The 21743-nt window shown below is 32.2% G+C and overlaps 1 protein-coding gene and 1 pseudogene across 6 annotated transcripts in view; both read left to right on the top strand.

Annotated features, from left to right (window-relative positions):
* The first annotated feature begins 993 nt into the window (after window positions 1-993).
* Window positions 994-8006, top strand: LOC149891152 (52 kDa repressor of the inhibitor of the protein kinase-like; annotated as a pseudogene).
* Window positions 8007-13537: 5531 nt separating this feature from the next.
* LOC145202420 (protein O-linked-mannose beta-1,4-N-acetylglucosaminyltransferase 2-like) overlaps window positions 13538-21743 on the top strand; it is an 8754-nt gene continuing 548 nt past the window's right edge. The window contains exons 1-8 of one of the 6 annotated variants that reach the window (XM_090081592.1): window positions 13545-13663; window positions 14862-14893; window positions 15142-15204; window positions 15702-15738; window positions 18659-18712; window positions 19516-19595; window positions 20142-20285; window positions 20449-20684. In XM_090081592.1, the coding sequence (XP_089937718.1) occupies window positions 15173-15204; window positions 15702-15738; window positions 18659-18712; window positions 19516-19595; window positions 20142-20259 (321 nt within the window). In that variant the 5' untranslated portion in view covers window positions 13545-13663; window positions 14862-14893; window positions 15142-15172 and the 3' untranslated portion in view covers window positions 20260-20285; window positions 20449-20684. Of the gene's footprint in view, window positions 13664-14861; window positions 14894-15141; window positions 15205-15701; window positions 15739-18658; window positions 18713-19509; window positions 19596-20141; window positions 20286-20435 lie in introns of those variants that run through there. The other 5 variants (XM_090081593.1, XM_090081594.1, XM_090081591.1 and 2 more) reach the window with 5 other exon arrangements.

Raw genomic sequence — 21743 nt, 5'->3', positions numbered from 1 at the left:
TGTTAAAATGTCTCAACTAACTTCTAAGGTAGTAGTTTAGTTAAAAGAAAGCTTATGGGGCACTAATAGTACTGTCATATAAGGTTTTATATAGAAAAAGGTCCATATGGTGTAAATAGGGCTCATTCAAGAACAACAGTTTTGACCCCCGAAACCAAAAATTTTGGTAAGAACATGAAAATCCTTATTTTACAATATTGTTGGTATATTCAACTAGAGCACATGTGTTACCCACATTATGGCCTGGGGGCTTGTAATAGGCAGTAATTAGTAAAGTTTTGCACTGGAAGTGAAAAAATCAACAAAAAATCAACACTAAAACTACCATAACTTTTGTTATACTGCAGGGATTGGGACAAACTTTTACCCAAATCTTAGTATTGGCATAGGCTACATTGCCACCAAATGTTATTGGTTTATGATTAATAGTATGGATTTTATAGCGGTTTTGCTATGTCAAAAAAGAAGGTAAATTTTTTCCATTTTTGTAACTTCAAAGTCACTTTTTTCCCGCAGACGTACCTAAAAAATTTCAAAAATTGCACCAGGTGACCCTGGGATTTGTACACTATCACCCCATATAAGTGGCATTCTTGGGTCAGCTAGGTTGGCAATATTGGATTTCATGATAACAGTGACATACGAATAATTCAAAATATTCAAAATTTGTTTAATTTTAAATGTTCAAGCATTAGTCTGTCCGAGTATTAATTTAAAATTTCAATCAATCAAGAAATTAAAAACATTATGTTACAAAATGATAAAACAAAATTGATTTCTTTGAAAGATATGTTAGAAAAAAATATTAGTTCTTGTAAAGATATTATTATTGTCGACTCTTGCAAAGCAGAAAAAACTCTTAAAATTTTTGAAATCTATCTTCCAAAAAGTTTTAAAGAAAAACATAATGGCAATTTTGTTGTTTTAAGGTAAAAATGTTTGTTCAGGTTCCATAATTTTCTAAATAACTATTTGGTTAATTGTAATGTTATATTGACTGCTAGCGAGTTAAAAATATTTATAAATTTTTCATATAAATACATTAATTATTATATTTTATGTATATCTCAGGTCTCAATCAACTGGAAACTGTCTGTACAGTTCTATCTCCTTGTGTCTAACTGGAAATAACTGTATGGCTAATGATTTAAGATTACAGACCTCAATTGAATTATTCTTAAATGCCGAATTTTATTCTAATCATCCAACTTTTCATAATGCTTTTGTCAATAATACTAGCTCTTTTCTATGCTTTGATAACATTCTTCCTTTATCAGTATCACTAAATTCTTTGGATTCAGGAAAAAAAAGTATAGATTTAGTTCAAGAAGAAGCTATTAATAATTTTAACAATGAAAACTGGTCTTCTTTCCTTTGTATTCTTGCATTATCAAGTGTTTGCAATAAGAAAATAGAATGTTTATATCCAGATTTTGGTCTACATAAGTTTAAAACTTTATTCAGCTCTACTATTGTACCTCGTATAACTTCTTTAAACAATATTGAGTCTTTTTATCTCCTTTTTTGATATGAAGGTGCTTTATATGATTTTTCTGCTCCTTTCCAACACAACCATTATACCCCTGTGATAATAAAAGAAAACTTAAAACGAAAAATTTCAAATGAAAGCACCAAAATGTCGCAGACTAAAATAAAATTTTATTTCGAGGCCAAACATCAAGATAGTAGTCTTTTATTGGATAATATAAAAAGGAAACCAATGGAAGTCTCTACTCAACCACCATTATCATTATCAAAATTTAGTAAAATTACATGTTGTGAATCATTTTCTTTACCGTCCAATAATTATGATATTGGTTATTTGGTTTCTAACTATACTAGTTATTCAAATGTTGCAAAAACCTTAAGTAATTCTGAACTTCAACATTTAGTTAAATCTGTTTTTGTACCTTGTAAAACATATTCTTTTCCTAAAAATCTGAATGGGCGAAGTTTTCAATTTATGTGGATGGAAAAATTTCCATGGCTCACATATTCGAAAATATTTGATGGAGCCTTCTGTTTGCCATGTGTACTTTTTGGGTGCAATTTTCCATCTGAATGTAGTTTAGTCGAAAGATTATTTAGTAAGCCTTTTGATCGCTGGAATGAAGCTTCTCATTACTTTCAGATACATGCATTTGGCAAAACCAATGATAGGTCTGTCTGCAGAAATAAAAGCTTACATGTAAAAACTGCTGAAGTTTTATTTTCAATGTCGTCCATTTGGTCTTGTAAAACAGAATCAATAGATATTACATCTCAAAAAATAGTTCAATCACAGATTTCTAAAAACCGACAGTTATTACAACCTATTATTGAAACAATTATTCTCTGTGGACGTCTTGTGGACGTCTTGGTCTTTCTTTACGAGGCCATAGAGATGATTCGGAGTTTCATCCTGAAAATGGTGAGTTTTCTAATAATACTGTAGGTAATTTTATTGAATTGTTACATTTTCGTGTTAAAGCTGGTGATAAAGTTCTTGAAGATCATCTTAAATATCATCAACGAAATGCATCTTATATATCTAAGACATCACAAAATCAGTTAGTAAGGTGTTGTGGAGAAGTTATTACTGACACAATAATAGCAGAAATTAAAAATTCTAAATATTTTTCTATTATTGCTGATGAAGCTTCTGACAGTTCAAATAAAGAACAGCTATCATTAGTTATACGATTTGTTGATTCGAAGTTTAATATAAGAGAAGAATTTATCAGTTTTTTACATTGCACAAATGGTGTTACTGGTGAAGGATTATTTGATATTTTGTTAAAAAGTATTTCAGATTTTTCTTTAGATATCATGAATTGCCGAGGACAGTCATATGATGGTGCTGGAGCAATGGCTGGTCATACCAAAGGATTGTCCTCTCGCATTTTAAATCTAAATGAAAAAGCTTCATTTGTTCATTGCTATAGCCATAGGCTTAATTTAGCTATTTGTGCCTCGTGCAACGTACAATATGTTAAGAATCTTCTGACACATGTTAAAGAAGTATCATATTTTTTTAATCTTTCACCTACGAGACAACAAAAGTTAGAGGAGCATATCTGTTGTTCTACGCATTTAAGAGCCATTTTATTTCGTTTCTAATATCTTTTTTTACTTGTCAACAACCTCGACAACGTTACAAAAAAATTGTTCGCTATATATAGCATTTAAACATACAACTTGTGACTCTTGTCAACAATTAATAATCGTTATAAAAACCGTTATAATATTAAAATTATGCAACGTGTGAATCTTGTCAATAATTAGCAAAGCTAATTATTGGCACATTATTGACACATTAAAATCACAACATCTCCCCCAGCTCACTAAGAGCTCATACATAATCTTGATACTTTCGGTTAGGAAACACTCTTCTCCCATATCGAGTGAATCGAACAGGGTGTGTCTCTATCTCACAATTTGTTGGATAGTTTTGACCAGTGTGGTCCGCACTATTGTCAGCTTCACCATCGTCCAGGGGGTTTGTTTGGGAACTTGGATCTTCGATTATAACGCGTTCTAAGTTAGTTTTGGGAGGTTTAACCAGCGTCAGGTCGTAATCGTCATCAGTTGTTATGTCTCCTTTCTCGTCCCCACAACGATGCTGCAGATGAGAAAAGTGTCGTGGCAACGTATGTCCATTAACTTTAACTTCAGCTGTCAAACCATTACGCAGTGCCACGATACTTCCTTTTAACCATCGCCGTGTACACGGCGTCATATGCTTGGGCTTCACCCACACTTTGTCGCCAACTTTCCATCCTTGAAACTTAGTTAGGGGTTTTTGTGTTGATTCAACTTTATCGATTCCAGGAATTCGGACGCGTTTGTATTGTTGGCATAAGATTTCAAAAGGTGTGCCGTGTTTTGATGGAACGTTGTTGATTAAGAATACAGACATGGGTATACCACATTTTTCTCTCGCGTTTGTTCTTTTTACCGTTCGATGAACTCTTTCAATAATTCCATTTCCAGATGGTTTTTCAACAGCTCGATAAATAAGTCTTATTCCCCACTTCGACGCCATAGCTTGCATAGTCTGAGATCTAAACAACTTACAATTATCTAGGAGAACTTCGGAAGGAGGTCCAAGCAATGACCACATTGTTTCTAATGATTGAACAACCATTGCTGCACTTTCATCGCTTAATGGTGACCATAACGTGTATCTGCTTGGGCCACAATCAATACAGTTGAGATATAGCAATGAATCAACGTGAGCAATATCGCAGGCTACTCTTTCCCACACTTTACTGACAGCAAGATTTCCTTTATCCTATGAAACCACGTGAGGATCAATTGAATTGCATTCATCACATTCAGCGACAACTTGTCTCACTGTTTCTCTGTTAACGTGGATACCAGCACGCGAGCATAACTTCATACTCTTGGAAACTCCCATGTGTGCTATTGAATGAACTTTTTTAACCTGCTGATCATCGTGTTTATAAATGATATTACATTCTTGTGTTGCAACTCTGTGTTTTAACCATTTTGCTGGCACTCGTGTGAGTTCATCTGCGACATTTTTTGTTGTTGGTATCCATGTAACATTTACATTTATGGCATAATCTTCGACCAATTTTCCAAATATCTGAAGCCTTCGTCGGATTAGCATTTCACATTGTCCAGCACATTTTACAGGTTTGTCACGAGTCAATTCGGAATTCAACCAGCTGAATACACTATGAGAATCAGTTTTGATAGAGACATCACTTGGATTCCATTTCAATGCCATATTGAGACCTTCAATACATGCATCCAATTCAGCTACGTTGATATGCATTGCATCAGACTTTGATCGGAGCCATGTCGCATCTTCTATTTTTTTGTCACCTTGCATTATCACAACTCCTTTTGCCAGCGAACTTGCATCACACCATACATTAAGGGATGCATTTGGTTTGACATTCCATACGCCTTTGGCTGGATTGCATTTGATGACTTTCTCCACAACCTCCTTTATCATTTCATTAACGTGCTTATCCGTAATAGTTTCATCCCAACCTGCCTCGTTAGTACATCTTTTTATAAAGCTGCATGCGAGTCTCAACCATCCAGCAACTGGTAGATTAGCAACCAGATTACCACACAATGAGAATATCTCTCTCTTGGTGAGCACATTTTTTATAATGGGAATCTCGCGACCTCTCTTCCAAAACAATTCCTTTGTAGACGGATTGACTGTTACTTCCAATCCTAATGCACGAACTGGGTTTTTGCCAAAATATTCAGGTGTTTTTGCGTGAAGACCCCATTTCTTCAAATGTGCCACCAGCATTCTTCCGTTTCCATTGGTTGCCAAAGTGTCATCAATGTATCCTCTTGTTGATTTTGCAAGTGCAGAATTTTGTTGCAGCACATATCGTAATATTGAGCTCATCATCACAGGTGCTAGGTTCAGACCGAAGCCCAAACGTGTAAGCGCATACCGTTGATTTTTGTAAATGACAGTTTGGTAAGGCCAATGTCGGGTATGCACATGAATTTGTAAGTATGCTCTTTTTAGATCCACCACAGAATCGTTGCTATTTGTACTCATGAGTCTCCAATCTCTCATTGCATCGTTGATAACATCCGCATCCCTTGTAGAGGCTTTTACATAGGCGTTGAGTTCGCGATAATCAAGCACCGGTCTTATCTTCTTTTTGTTATCTTGCATGACGCACATCAATGGTAGTAATCCTTTAGCTTTGCCCATACTTTTTTCGTCATATTTGACAAGTATACCTTCTTTGATCCATTCGTTAATTTCGTTGTCGAACGCTTCACGATGTTGATTAGATACGTTATACTGACTTGTTCTGTTCTTCATTTTAGGTTCGTTCTCCCACTCCCAACTAACAATCCATTTTTTGCCATCAAAATAAGCTTTGCTTGTTCCAATTTCAACAGTCGCAACGCGGGGTGTCGATGACAACTTAATTAGAGAATTACAGAATTTTAATTTCCCAGTGCCAATTTTCAGCTCATCACACGACTTTATTAGATCCATGCCCATAATCATGTCGTATTTGTTTATTACTTCATCCACGCATAACACCAATGCATTAAGCAGGCACCCATTCGTTGGGTGGTGTATTTTAGCAACAACCTCCTCACATCGAATCATTCCGCCCATTGTTGCAACATCCACTACACGAATCACTTTGTAGTTAGATGGCAGTAGCTTCTTGGTGATGATTGATTGCGAGCAACCAGTATCTACAAGCGCTGTAGCTTTTCTTCCGTTTATCACCAAGTCGATAGTAGGTAGTACTGTTTCGGGACGAGTTCTTGTAGAAATACCTAATGCGAACTCGTCCCTTTTAAGTTTTCCTGGTTTTGTTGACGTTTGTAACAGTCCTTCGCAGCATGTTTATGCGAGCATTTCTTGCATAAAGAGGTACATTCACGTGCAAAGTGATTTAATGATTCGCAATTGAAACATCGCATTTCTTTCTTTCTCCGAATATGACTTGTCATTACTGTCCCAGTTGTTCGGTAACTTGCATTTACCTCTTCATTCACAGATAAACATGCCGCATCCAATCTGGTTTGTACAATTACGGATGCAGTCTTGACGCAATCGTCAAAGCTCAACGCATCCTCTCCCCGAAGAATGGCACGCAGAACAGCACCATCATTAACCCCAATGATGAATTGATCACGAAGTCGACCGTCTCTCTCTGAAGGCAAGAACTTGCATTCTTGAGCTGCTCGAATCACTCGATGCGCAAACGTCTGTATCGATTCTTCATTGCCACGATAAGTTTTCCCAAATTCATACCGTGAGATTAACGATGATTTTCTTATCTCCAACGTTTCAAGTTTCACCACCAACTCTTCGTACGAAATGTCCTCTGGCAGTTCAGGTGCTGTTAATTCTTCCATGGTATTGTAGATTTTCGACGGCAGAGCAGCAAGCAAATATGCTACGTGTCGATCTGCAGTAATGTTGTTTATCACGAAGAAAGAAGTCATCTGCCGAATAAATCGCTTTGGCTGTCCATCTTCATATTGCGGAGATAATAGACACGCCCGGCTAGCTTGTTGTTCTACGCATTTAAGAGCCATTTTATTTCGTTTCTAATATCTTTTTTTACTTGTCAACAACCTCGACAACGTTACAAAAAAATTGTTCGCTATATATAGCATTTAAACATACAACTTGTGACTCTTGTCAACAATTAATAATCGTTATAAAAACCGTTATAATATTAAAATTATGCAACGTGTGAATCTTGTCAATAATTAGCAAAGCTAATTATTGGCACATTATTGACACATTAAAATCACAACAATATCAAAAGTACTGTTCCATCGGCTGTTAAAAAAAAGTTAAAAGATGTTTGCAGGACACGTTGGGTGGAAAAAGTAAATGGATTAGACACTTTTCAAGAACTTTTTATTCCTTTGGTCTCTTGTCTTGAAGAGATGTCGTTAAATCTCAGTAAGAGTTTTAATCACTCAACATCTTCAAGTGCATCGTCTCTTCTAAAACTAATTACAGGTTTTGATTTTATTGTTACTATATGCATAACAAGAAATGTGTTTGACTTAACTCTTCCCATAACGCGAATGTTGCAGTCAAAGAGTAATGATATTTATGATGGTTTAAATCTTATTCAGGCGTTGAAAGATGTTGTATCTTCACTTAGAAATGTAGTTGATCAGCACCATCAAATGTGTTATGAACAGGCTTTAAAAATTGCACAAAATATTAATGTAGCCGAAACAAAGCCAAGAACTTCCTTTATTTCCAAAAACAGAGATAATACACCTTCTGAATCTATTTCTGATTATTTTAAGTTTGTTATCACGATTCCTTTGTTAGACCATCTCAGCGTTGAACTAGACACAAGGTTTGATGATACTACCTTAAAATGTTATAAAGCACTTGTGCTAGTTCCTAGAAAAATGATTTCAGTAGTGCAATGTTCTCGTGACACCAGTTGGAAAGACTCCATCATATTTTTTAGTGACTTTTATGGAACAGATTTACCGAATCTGCTTGCTTTGTCTGGTGAGCTTGATTTATGGGAAGCCTTCTGGTTAAATTTTAAAGGAGATATCCCTTCTAATATTTCTGAGACTTTAAAAGCGATAAATTTTCCTGGTTTTGAAAACATAAAAGTTTGTCTAAAGTTACTTGCTACCTTTCCATTAACTTCATGTGAGTGTGAGCGGTCATTTTCTTCGCTTCGGCGCCTAAAAAATTACATGCGAAGCACCATGGTTCAGGACCGCCTAAATGGTTTGGCATTAATGAATATTTATACAGAGATAGTTATAGATATAAAAAAAGTCATTGATAAGTTTGCTACTTATAATCGTAGATTAACTTTGAAATTAAATTGAAATAAAATATAAAATATATTTTAAAAAAATTTAAAAATATAAAGTTTAAAAAATACAAATTACTAAAAATAAAAACAGAACAAAAAAAGTCATCTTTATTTGCGACATAGCCACCAATCTTTTTAAAACATTATTTGGCATAAAGAAATTATTGACATACATCGCGTTACATGCGTTGGTTTCAGATATATCGTTGTTGCTGTTACCATTCTTTGTAAATGCTATGTTGTAATAATTATAGTGTAAACGTTTTTATTTTTTGAAGTTTTATGTATTATGCAAGTTTAAATAGAATAAAGATTTTAAAACTTACTTTTGCTATGCAAAATGTAAAACTAAGATTGCGGCATCTAATTTCTTTTATATAAAATTCAATATTTATTATTATAATAAGTAATTATTTTGTTATATTTATATTTTTTATGTTTGTTACAATATAAACATAATATATAATTATTTACGATAAAAATATAAGATGTGTAAAATGTGTAAGATTATAATTTAAAAATGGAATAAGAAAATATTAAGCTAATTTGTGAGTATAAATAAATCTAACTTGTCAATATAAACAAATTTCTAAATTTTATGTAAATATACGATTTTACTATGTTAAGATGTCCTAGTAATATCCTTGCGTATTTTTTTATAAATACAGAGTTGTCACTAGGGAAGAGCGGTGTCTAAACCCCCACCCCCTACAAAAACTTTATTGAAAAATTAGTCGGCAAATTTAGACTTGTATTAGGCAAGTTTTTAACTATAGTCAGCAAATGTCAGTAAACGATGACTTTTTTTTTTTTAGAAGTAACTCGGCAAAAACATAAGTTATTTCCTCCCCCCCCCTCCTCCTCCTCCTTAAAGATCTTTTCGGAATGGCCCTGTGTATATATATGGTGTATTAATCCTTCCCCTCCAACTCCGGAATTGTGTGTGTGTGTGTGTGTGGGGGGGGGGGGGAGAAAAATTGCTCGTGGAAAAATCAGATGTACCCAAAAAATTTCCTGGATCCGCCCCTGAGATATAATAAATTTCTTAAAAAACTACTTTAAGTCACAAAAATAACTTCAAAAGCTATTTTCTTTTCAAAAAATTTTCCTGGGATTCTGGGAACGGTATCAAAATTTCTCGTTATCCCGGCGATCGAAAAAGTCAGGTAATTCGCACTTTCTAGTCCCTAGTCCCAAAGCTTTCTAATGGTTTCCCCTAGTAACCCTGGCAACTTTTTCCAAAATCTTAATTGATTTAGGGGTTCACCTTAAATTTGGTATTTTTTAACGTAAGTAAAGCTTTTTTTGTGTTAATTGAATTAATTGCGAGCCTCACAAATGTTTTATTTTTAGTAAACAATTCTATGGTTAACTATTCTAGACTTGTTTATAAGCTTTATCAGCCATTTTGGTTATGCAAATTTAAAAAAAAATGTATATATTGTTGTATAGTAGTGTAAAATTGCCTTTACAATTTTGATGTTTGTGTTCTAAACAAAAGGATGACAGAAACGATAAGCATACCATTTAGTACAGGTTTACAAATGACATTTAGTTCAGTTGAAAATAGTGACAAGAGAAAGATAGTATCACGAAGATCGTCAACAGGATTTGGTCTTAGGAGTGAGCTATGATAAAATTACTGTCTCTCGTCTTCCAACATCCTTTCAGGTCTTAATAATGGTGTGTGTGTGAAATCGTCTTGTTGAAGTTAATTATCTTCTATGAAAAGGTTAACCTTCCCATTATCAGTGAACGCAAATTTTGTGAAAAAATCACATAACTACTTGATGATAATGCTAAATAACCAGTGAAACGTAAATCAACACGTAACTGCATTAAGAAGTTGCAGTGTTTCAGCTCATGATTTGGGACACTAAAGTTTCTACAACCAATATCTATTACAACAGTACTTGCTTATCTTGTGGGTGTTGATTCATCGTTTATATTTTTTACAACCTGCAGCTAGACACTTTCTTCCTGAAGATGTTACAGAATGGTCAACTTTTATCAAGTCTCGATGACAAACGGTCAAGCATTAAATGTTCTGAACAACAAACTCCGCTTTGATTTCCTAGAACATCACCAGAACGTCTTTGAAGTTCTTGATAAGAAATAACAGGGAGAGTCAAAAATTCACAAACGCAACAAAGTAACAGCATTGAGCCACTGGTGAGGAGTGTTAAAGAATGCATAACGCATACATACTTTTTAGTATTTACATATATTCTATTCAGTAGGTAATTGTGATTGCAGTTTCATTTCAAAATTAACACCAGTTGTTTTAGTTTCTATAAAATGTTATTTTAAAAAGTTATAATTTTTTTTTTTAACATATGGCAACTTTTCCAATACGCTATTAAAAATGATTTGATTGGTGGACAAGTTGGTGTTGAAACTTCGTCAGAAATATTGTTTTATCAAATAGAAAAGTATTAAAGTAGGAACTTGAGCCTGTGACAAATTATTTTTTTAAAAGAGCGGCAGGTTATTCAAGTCAAAAACCCTGGCAGACGAGAGTTGATGAATTCTTGAATGGTCAGTTTTACAGGTTTGTTGGAATTAAATTATTTTCCTAATAAAAAAAGTTTTCCAAATTGCGAAATAGGGGTTGATCTTGTGAGTATGGAGAATGATGAAGAAGTTTTAGTTCTTGGGCAACTCCGAGAAAACTCTTACTTCATAATAGTGCAACAAAAAAAAGAAATTATAATAAAAACAAAAAAGAACGGTAAAATGTTAAACCAACGTCAGCTGTTAATGTTGTCAATATTCTTAAAAAATTTTCAAACTTGGGTTTTTCAGTTTTCAGCGGTTTGTACGGGTCTGAAATTTGTACGGATATATTATATCTTTATTTCATTTAACAGTTTTTTGTCTTTCCTTTAAAATCAGGATTTGCGGACTTGTTGCCTTTCTGCAAATAGCGATTCATATATTTGTTGCGGATTTATTTTCTCTTTCATTTCTTATGTTTTTAAAACGATTATTCAAATTACACATGACTTTCAAATTGGCTCATATGGAAATTAACAAATACTTAATTCCTCAGAGACGCAATCAGACATTTACAATAAGACTTGGTTTACACGCAGAATTCAATTGTCAGCCTCCGTTTAAACCAATTCAAACAAAACTTAAGAACTAGCTGTCGCATGTTTTATTACTCACTGAGATACCCATACATATGCACAGAGAGCTAGCTGAGTACATGACAACACTTGACAAAAAAATACACCAGTTATTCAAACGACTCACACCCAAACGACCTACGCTTAAACAACTCACACTCAGCGCGAGTAACTGGTAATTTCACTTCATGCTCGCTACAGATCTTAATGCGGGCTGTTCAAATTGGAATGAAATTTTGCGCAGGTATTAGAAAATGGCCCATAATGAGAAATAAACTAGCAGTCTAAATAGTGTCAATAAGTACAGGGGTGGCACAATAATAAACTATTTTTTTATTTAAAAAATTGTTTATTAAAGTATCTAAACTAATTTTTTATAAACAATGCTTTTTAGATCGGGCCTAATTTAGGCAATATTCATCATGATAAAAACCTCTCTGAATTATCTCTCAATAAATTTAAACAGTTCTGCTTCCCAGATTTGAAATAGTAAAGATAAAAGTTTCTACTTGATGAACAAACTGTTTTAAAAAAGTAAAAACATAAGCTACTTTAACCAATAGATATAAGAAGTACGTACACCAGTTTATTATATGAAATATTGATTTACATAAGAAATTAGTATGAATACTAAGACAAATTATATTCTTCACTAGAACATCTCTTGATGTTTTCATAGCGAAAGTAAGAAGTTTAGCATTCTATTATTTTTAGGGTTGGAGATTTAGCTTTCTGCGGATAATGCACCACCCCGAGGTATGTGTGATATTACTCAACGCCAAGCTTCCTTACTAATCGTTGGGGATTGCCGCGAATTTCCTCTCAATACTTGTAAAAATTCTCGAAGGAGGTTGCACCCGGCGATCAGACTTTGGATGATCAGCAGTCGAGAAAGTCTCACGGTATTACTTGATGGTTTAGAAAACTGTAGATATTGGTCTAGTAATTTGAAAAGAATTATCAAGGAAGTGGAGATCCAACTTCAATTTTGTACTATTTTCTACAAGAACGAAATGTGAGTAGGCGAGTGAATAAAATTATAAAGTTAAAGTGATGGAAGCATAGCCAATAGTAACTCAGGTGAGAACAAAAAGTTAAAGTGATGGAAGCATAGCCAATAGTAACTCAGGTGAGAACAAAAATGTAAGTAAAAATACAAACTATTTTGAAACAGAATAAAAATGATATACTGATTATTGTTTTAGAATGCCAGAAACTTTAGAAAAGCATCAGTAGTAGGTGAAGCTCTTAAATTGTAAAATAGAATAAAGATAGAAATTGAACTACTGTCTAGAAAAGCCAGTGGAACTAATTTCACCATTATGATCAGAAATTGACGTTACATTAATATGAATGTTTCTTCTTGCAAAAGCTTTTGGAATATGGGTTTGAGTCAAAATTCGGGTTCGATGACGATAGAGAAATGTCATATTAAATGTTGATATAGTTTTGGTACATTTTACATGTTGGTACAAGCGAACCCGTTTAGAGAGAGCTGAAGCTGAGTTTGTGGGGATTTCACCACGGTCCTACAGCTAGTTGAGGGTTCACCAGTTGGAGTGATGAGTCAAAAATAGTAATCCCTTTTGTTGATTGCTATGTGTTTATTTTAAATAGATCAATTTGGAAATATATTACTCTTTTTAAAAAGAAAAAATATGTTAAAATATCTTCATTTGACTTTTTTTTCTACTGCTGCAGCAAACCAACATATGTAGCTGCATTAATTGTTTCTTAGTTAAGTAAAATTCACAATCAACAAGAACAATTAAAGGATGAAACAACTCGTTTTGATACAAATAAATAAACTAATTACGAAGTTAATAACGATTACTCTTGAAGATTACAAGGTAGATTATGGTTGTAGTCAAGAGGAATGTTGTAAAAAGAACCTTATCAAAAGACTGAAAATATATCGATTTTTTTAAAAGCTTCCAGATATAATTAAGTTATGGATTTTTTTTTCGATAATTATTACTTATTAATACGGAAAGTACCGATGTCCGAGTTATTAAATCGAAAATTTCAGGAGCGTTTTAGGTTTTGAAATCAATAAATCTCGTTAAGATAAAATCAGGACTCGCTATATTAAGTCATTAGTTTATTTGTGATGAAGGGCAAATTAATGTAAAATCTTTAAATCACATAAGCTATATTTAAGCTGTATTAGCTAAAGACTTATATAAAATAGTAGGCATCATGTAACAAGTAATATAATAATGTTAACCTATTTACAAATGAATGTTATGATTTATGAATTATTATCTTAACACAGGCCAATAACTTTTTTTTTTGAAGTGGTGCAGGAGATAATGCAACTGATTTACACTAATTTTGAAAAATGTGCTGAATCTGAAAACCAGAGTGTTTTTTTCATAATTAGTTCTAGTTTTTCTGTTTTACTGATATTTTAAGGAAAATTGCCTATTTTATTTATAATACTAGTATTTTAAGAAAAATCGCCTATTATCATAAGAAAATGACAAATCCCTGGAAAAAATGTTTTCTTCAAGTAAAAATTGCATGAGTTTAAGGCAAGGTTACTTAACATGCTTCTTGTTCTAGCAACACATTAGTCATTATGATTCACACATTGCCCAGTTATGGTCATAATTTTTGTATTTTTTGTAAAACTTGCTTGATAGCAGTTTTTTTTCAGCATAGACAAATGACTTATAAGAATTAAACATATACATCTTTGTAAACTATAATAATACACATTTTATACGTTAAAGCTATCATTGAAGAGATTTTTACAGTATAAAACAGGTACTGACATTTCAGTGTAGTGATGTGCAGGTTTGATAGCAAAAACAAGATTAGGATGGTTAACAGACTTTTGTTTCTTTTAATTTACAACTTTTAAGTTTGTAGTACAAAAATAATGCTAAACTAAGAAAAAATAGTCGAACAACTAATAAGTCAAGTGTCACTCACAGACTATTTTTTTTAAGATCTTGTATAAATTTTTAAGTCAAGTGCCATATACTACATGTAAAACAAGCATAATGCATTAAGAAAACTTAGAGCCATTCATAGATTAAATCGTAAAAATTTTGCATGGTTTTTTCTTTGTCTTGTTCATATTGCCAAAATGAAACTAAAGTTGGTGACTTTACCCTACTAAAGCATTTTCTATTCAAATATAGTAAAAGCTAACTTAAAAAACCAAACATTTTCAGATTCAGCACCAAAGAATTACCTTAAAATGGTTCTAATATTGTTTGCACCAAAATATGTGTTGACCTGTGCAATTTACTGTTATGATTTACTATTATTATTTGCTACAATGATTCACACTTTAAAGTTACAAATAGTTTTGAATAGTTACCAGCTATATAAATTTTTTTATTTTTTGCAGCATATGGGCAGTTTTTCTTTATATTATATTTATATTTCTTTATAGTAAAAGAAGTTTGTTTTCAATTGATTTTACATGTATGTATATAAATATATATAAATATTGTTCAGTGTTATGTAATAATAAAAATGTTAAAAATAGTTTTTTTTTTTTTTTTTGTATGTACTTAAAGTACAAACTAAATAGCTTCAGTTATCAAAATATAGCTTTAAGTTATCAAAACATATATAAACACTTTAATTCCAGTGAGATAATTAACACCAAAAGTATATGGAAATTTTGTATCTTGCCTTAAGTATGGAATACTCTAATATTTTCTTTTTAGCCTCGATCACAAACCTAAATGAGGGATAGAAATGTGTTTTTTCTGCAATTGCTTTAAAAGCAGGTAAATTTTTGGCAATTTATCTAACAAATAAATATTTATTTAATTTATTTAGTAAAAATCTATTTAATAGAGATTAAATACTTTTCCTTGTTTCTTTAAATTTTTTTTAGTTTTTAAGGTAAATCAAAATAAGGCATATTGTTTGCTATTGTCAATCATTGACCACCAATATAATTTGTACCTGTAATTTTTTGCCTCCAGTTCAGCTGTATGGAATTTCTTATAGCTAGTGTTGGGTTTGAAAGGATTCAGGATTAATTTAAAGGTTGGAGGAGGTAGAAGTGTCTCCTATGAACATAAGGAAAACAAAATAATCCCATAACATTAATGGGACATTGAAACATTGTGTATAGTGTTAAAGATTTTAGGAGAGAATTGACCTGATGGTCACTATATTTAGTGGTAATCAAACCTAGAATATACACTTATATAATATAGTGTATAATTTCTTGTAAGGAACAAATCTAATTTTTAACTCTTATTTGTTATTTTTCTAGTGATGAAGATGGTGATGTTTGCCTTGGATCAATAACAGTATGGGATATTATATAAATGTTTATTGTTTATTTACAGTTTTTTGTATTAAAGTGGAATAAATCACTTTGAATATGTAACTAAAAGGCTAAAATGATTTGAAAGCTTAAAAGATGAATAAGTTATTAGCAGAGGTGAGCACTACCGATATTCTGCTAGTATCTGGCTAAGTAAAAAGTATCAGACTATTGAATTAATATATGTATCTGTCTTCGACCGATAGTCGAAGTCTGATACATATATTAGGTAATATAAGATATCCAATATTCTGATAACTATCAGACTAAGTAAAAAGTATCAGACTATAGGACTAAAAAAATAACTATCAGACTTTGATTATCAGAATTAATATAAATTTTGTATTTCCATCTTCCTAATTTTTATATATGTAATAAATTTTTTTTTTTGAACAAGTGCAGGTTCAAACATTCTGACAATGACATTTGAGGTGTATGTATTTGTTCCACAGCCATATTCTTTTATTGCCTTTTTTAGTTTTTACTTTGCAACAATCAAATTATGAAGATTTTTGAATTAGTAAGTTTCGAATTACATATATAGCCCATCAGGGTGGTGTATAGCTATATATATCACTGTTATCATGGGATCCGATACTGCCAACCTAGCTGATCCAAGAATGCCACTTACATGGGGTGATAGTATACACGTCCCAGGGTCACCTGGTGCAAATTTTGAAACCTTTTAGGTATGTCTGCAGAAAGAAAGTGACAAAAATGGAAAAAAGTTACCTTCTTTTTTGACATACCAAAACTGCAATAAAATCCATACCATTAATCACAGACCAATAAAATTTGTTGGCAATATAGCCTATGCCGATACCAGGATTTGGGTAAATTTTTATTCCAATTTCTGCAGTATAAAAAAAGTTATGGTAGTTTTAGTGTTCTTTTTTTCACTTTTAGTACAAAACTTTTCTGATTATAGCCAATTGCAAGCCCCCAGACCATGATGTGAGTAATACATGTGCTCTAGTTGAATATACCAACAACTTTATAAAATAAGGATTTTCATGTTCTTACCAAAAGAACAATGTTTGAATGATGTTTTTATGTATGAAATTGGTTTTTGAAATCTGTCTGATTTTGTGGTTTTGAAAAGCATTTAAGAAAATTGTGATTTAAAAGTGGTAAAATAGTTCTCAGAACCTTAAAAAAATAATAGTTTTTTCATTTTCAAAATCAGTTAGTTACTTATATTTATTTATCTATAAATATAAGTAACTAACTGATTTTGTGAACAAAAATTCCTGGGTCTGTTAAATTAGGTTTGGGCAGGATAATGCAGATTGGGTTAGGTTTGGCTAAGCTAAGTAGGATAGATTAGGCTAAGCTAATGTTATTTAGGATAGGTTAGGCTAGACTAATGTAGGTTAGGAAAAAAAGTTACCCCCTCTCCCTGTAGAAAAACCTAGTTACACCCCTGGTAACTATACCGTCTATGTACCTACATACCTACCTAACAATTAATAGATCCCAGTCTTCAGTATTTAAAACCTTAATTTTGAATTTTTGTTATAGCTAGTAATGCTTCATAATTTAAACTTATTTTGAAGAAATTACTAAATATGATTAAATATTTTAAGGTGCCAGGTTGGAACTTTGATGTGAAGGCTCTGTTCACAAAGATTGCTGGCAAGGTACAGGAATTATAGAATTGTCAAAATAGGAAAACAGTAGTGGCAAACCAGATCAAGGAGGCCATAGGGAGGAAACTACCAACTCCAGGAGTGACCTACTGGAACTCATACTAAGGCTCCTGTGCTTTGCTCCTTCAGGTGCTTCAGGTCCCATTTCCAGCTCAGAGTTGTTGGGTGCATGAACATGTTCATGAAGGCCAACATCAAGAGAAGTATCATCACTGAAACAGTGATGAAGGTAAAACCTATTGAGGAGATTGGCAGGATTGAATTGATAGCAGGTGCTGAAGATGACCCCTTCAACTATATGAGGAATGACGATAAGGTTACCACTCAGGGTCACCTGGAAGATGATATTGAGAAAACCTTTAATGGATGGAACAGGGTTAGGGGAACAGCAGGACCCATGTCTCATTTGACCAGTTTCCACTACTCCACAGAAGTGTTTGGTTGGACATGTTTATGAAATATAATACCTGTTTGCCTTCTTCTGAGGCTATGGAGAGACTCTTTAGTAGGCTATCTGACATTTTGAGGCCAAAAATTTCTTCCTTGATGACTGATAATTTTGAGAAACTATTGTTCCTCAAATGAAATCTCCACCTGCTAGATGAGAAGTGGATGACCCTGATGGGGTGGGGGGGGCATACGATTGATTTCATAGTTTATTTACTTTTTATGTGAAAAAGATTAATTCAACTTTTGCCTAGATTTTCTTACACTTTATTTATTAAACTTTGTATGTAAGGTACTCATTGTGAATCTAAAGCCATTCTTTCAATTTTTAAAAACTTAATAAAAAGTGTAATTTTTTCAAAATGAGTAAAAAAATCAAAAAATGCTTTTAAATTTTTAAAACTATTGGAATATCAATGATTGGACTGGCAAATTTAAAAAATATCAGGATATCAGACTCAAAAAAAAGTAGTGGTTGCTCAGCTCTGGTCATTAGCAAGTCATTCATTTTTTCAAGAGTTAGTTTTGTTTATGCTATCAGATCTTGTAGAATTATATTTAACTGCCTAAATTTGACCTTCTTGGCTGCATTGTTTGTAATACAGCTAATAATAACCATATTTTAATGCTATAATAGGAACTTTTTAAAATCAAACTTTGTAGTCTAATATTTTGATAGTTTAATTTTAAAAATTATTGTTATTATTTTTGTTATATTTTTATAAAATTGTTTCATAAATCGAAAAGTAATGTAAAAGACAACTTGCCAGTGCTGTTATTTTCTTATTAATCTTTTTTTATTCATAGACTATCAAATACAAAAAAGCTACAAAACTGAGTAAATCAAATTGTGGAAACGAGGTTTAGTTAGTTACTGTTTTATAATTTTAATACTCATTTTAACACTATTTGAAATTTTGGCTGCGAGCAAGGTAAACAGATTGATTTATGGGGAAAAAAATTATATGAATGATTTTTCCTAGCAGATGCAAGACATTTCTAAGACCTTGATTTCTCCATAAAATAATAAACAAGACATTTCTAAGACCTTGATTTCCCCATAAAATAATAAACAAGACATTTCTAAGACCTTGATTAACCAAAGACCTCATTGCAATTTTTCTTAAGAGGTATCTGAAAGATATCTTGTGTCTATTGTGTAATGGATAAAAATATATTTTTTAAAATATTGAAAAAAAAAATTGTTGAAACACCACCAAATAATATATCCTAATGTATTTAGAGGTTCTAATAAACATTCTTTGATCTTTGAGGAATTTTTTTAAATCTTCTTTTGTATTTAATTATTCAAATGAGTTAACCTGATGAATTATTTGTATTTCTTTTAAATACTTTGGATTTACAATCTTTTTCTTCATGTGGTTTATGTATTTTGTGGAGAGAAGGAATTCTTATTAGTCATTTTTGAGGGATGTGGGTATATTGTTATCAAAATGATTATCAGGCAACAAATGAAATGCATTTTTATCATAAGAAAAGTAATGGCTGACAAAATGCTTGACCATACTAATAAATAATACTTTACTGTAAATATATTAATTTTTTAATTTGTTTTTAAAAATGTTTAACCTTGTTTGCTGTATTTTAATTGGCTCTCAAAGTTAATATGAATATTTAATAGACTGCTATTTGTCCTTTTTTAGACGTGCACTATATGTTTGGAGGATTTTGTTAATAACGAAAAGATACATATTGCTCCTTGTAATCACGGCTACCATAAGGAGTATGTTTAAATTTTTATGATGAAAAAAATCAGAAGTTTTAAACAATGAATATTTATGTTATAATGGATATTTGATATGTTCTATTAGATATCTTGCACTATAAATAGGATGTAAAAAATTTGATCAAAGAAAAATATGCAAGTTTTATATACCTAAAAATACAGCAGATATTGAAATGAATTTCTCTTTGATAAACTATAATTTAAACAAAAGTTTTTGAATTTCTATGTTTTGCCATTATAATGCTTTTAATTTTAGTCTTTAAACAAATTGGAAATATTCAATTTCATTATGAAATCCAAAATCTATCTATAATTGCCAGGAATAAAAATCTAAATTATGCAAGAAATGACTAACTTAGCCATATAAAAAATACATAAAAGGTGTTGCCCCAGCATTAAAAAGTATATAAAAATATAGATATTTTGTCCCTTCAAAAAGTATCAAAATATCAATAGTTGATTGGTTGAATCTATTAAAGTTTTTCTCTTACTAGTTTATAGTAACAGTTTTATTAATTTAACAATTAATCTTTATATTCTTAGGTGTTTAGCAAATTGGTTGAGTGTTAAAAGTAACTGTCCAATGTGTCAAGGAAAATTAAAAAGTGATTATTACGAAGAACACACTCCTCTGCTCAGAAGCTATAGCATTGACGTGTAACTATTTAACTGCAGCTTGTGCTAAATGTATGTTTGTTAGTGGTAGCTTTACCTAGAAAGAAAAGACAAATGGATTGACACGATGGATCTACTACATGTGTAACTGATTCAAAAAAAACTCTTTTTTTGCATCAGTTACACATGTAGTAGATCCTCCAATTAATAGACTTAATGTAGTATTTTGATTTAGGCATCTGTCAACACATATTTTACTAGTGGTATCTGTTTCACAATTCATACTACTTATCTCTGTAATGTTGCATTCTTGGCAACCTTTTTTTTTGCAAACAAAACATGAAAGCATCCCCTTGACAACAGCTGAAATATCCTCAAGTGTGATATGCTTTGGACATAATAAATCTTCTCGCCAATGCAAGTTTAAAAACTTGTGCTACAACACTTTGCATGATGAATACTTGTTTCTCCATGGTCAAAATAGTTCTGTATTTGGTGTACCATTATCGCGAAATAATCCTGCCCTGTTAGATTTATCAAGTGTTGATGATCACAATGCCAAGTATTTCTTTTACACTGATGTGCCATCATCATACATATATGGCAAGCAATATTCATTTGTTGAAGGTAATAGTATTATCTTTCACCGGTTTAATCCTGAAAATATAATGCACGTTTTTCATGATGACCTGATGCCTATATACTACACTAAATCCCTCTTCTACCCTAGTTCTGAAATAAATTTGGTTATGACTGATGGACGTAGAGAGGGACCATATTTTGATTTATATAAACTCTATTCAAAATCTGTTTACACATCAAACAATTTTTCCAATACGTTTTTATGCTTTCGTAACGCTATAGTTGGCCTATCAAAACAACTGACTTGGTACCAGTACGGATTTAAAATTCCTCAAGGACCATTAAATTACATACATTACCCCAGGCATGAACTACTGTATTTTAAACAAGACTTTTTAAAAAGAATGAAATTGACCTCTTTCTCAGGTCCAAATTGTATATTATTTTTGTCTCGTACAACTAACAGGAAGCTTTTAAATGAAGCGCAGCTGTTGTTTCAGTTATCAACATTTTTCAGGCTTCCGGTTTATTCGGTTAGCCTTGAAAATGATGCACTAAGTTACATTATATCCTTAATTTTACGAGCACATTTAGTGCTAAGTATGCACGGTGCTCAATTAATCTTAGGTGTCTTCATGAAACCCGGAAGTGTTTTAGTGGAATTATTCCCATACTCCGTCCCTCCGGAACATTACACCCCGTATAAAACGTTAGCAAGTTTAATTTCAGTGCGGTACATGGCTTGGAAAAATTCTAATCCCAAGAACAATTATCCACACGAAGAACGAGAACCACACCTGGGAGGTTTGTTGCATTTACCTGAAGAGCTCCAACTTCTTATAAAAGAAACAACCACTGTTCCAACGCATTTATGCTGTAGTGATCCCTATTGGTTATACCGAATTTATCAGGACACTGTAGTGGATGTGGATGACTTGTTACACCATT

This window comes from Hydra viridissima, unplaced genomic scaffold (genome assembly GCF_058129835.1).
Source record: "Hydra viridissima isolate aposymbiotic clone 2 unplaced genomic scaffold, HvirCarnegie_v1 scaffold_3, whole genome shotgun sequence".
NCBI classification, from domain to species: Eukaryota; Metazoa; Cnidaria; class Hydrozoa; order Anthoathecata; family Hydridae; genus Hydra; species Hydra viridissima.
The sequence above is the reverse complement of the archived record's forward strand: the minus strand, read 5'-3'. Positions and strand labels throughout refer to the sequence as shown.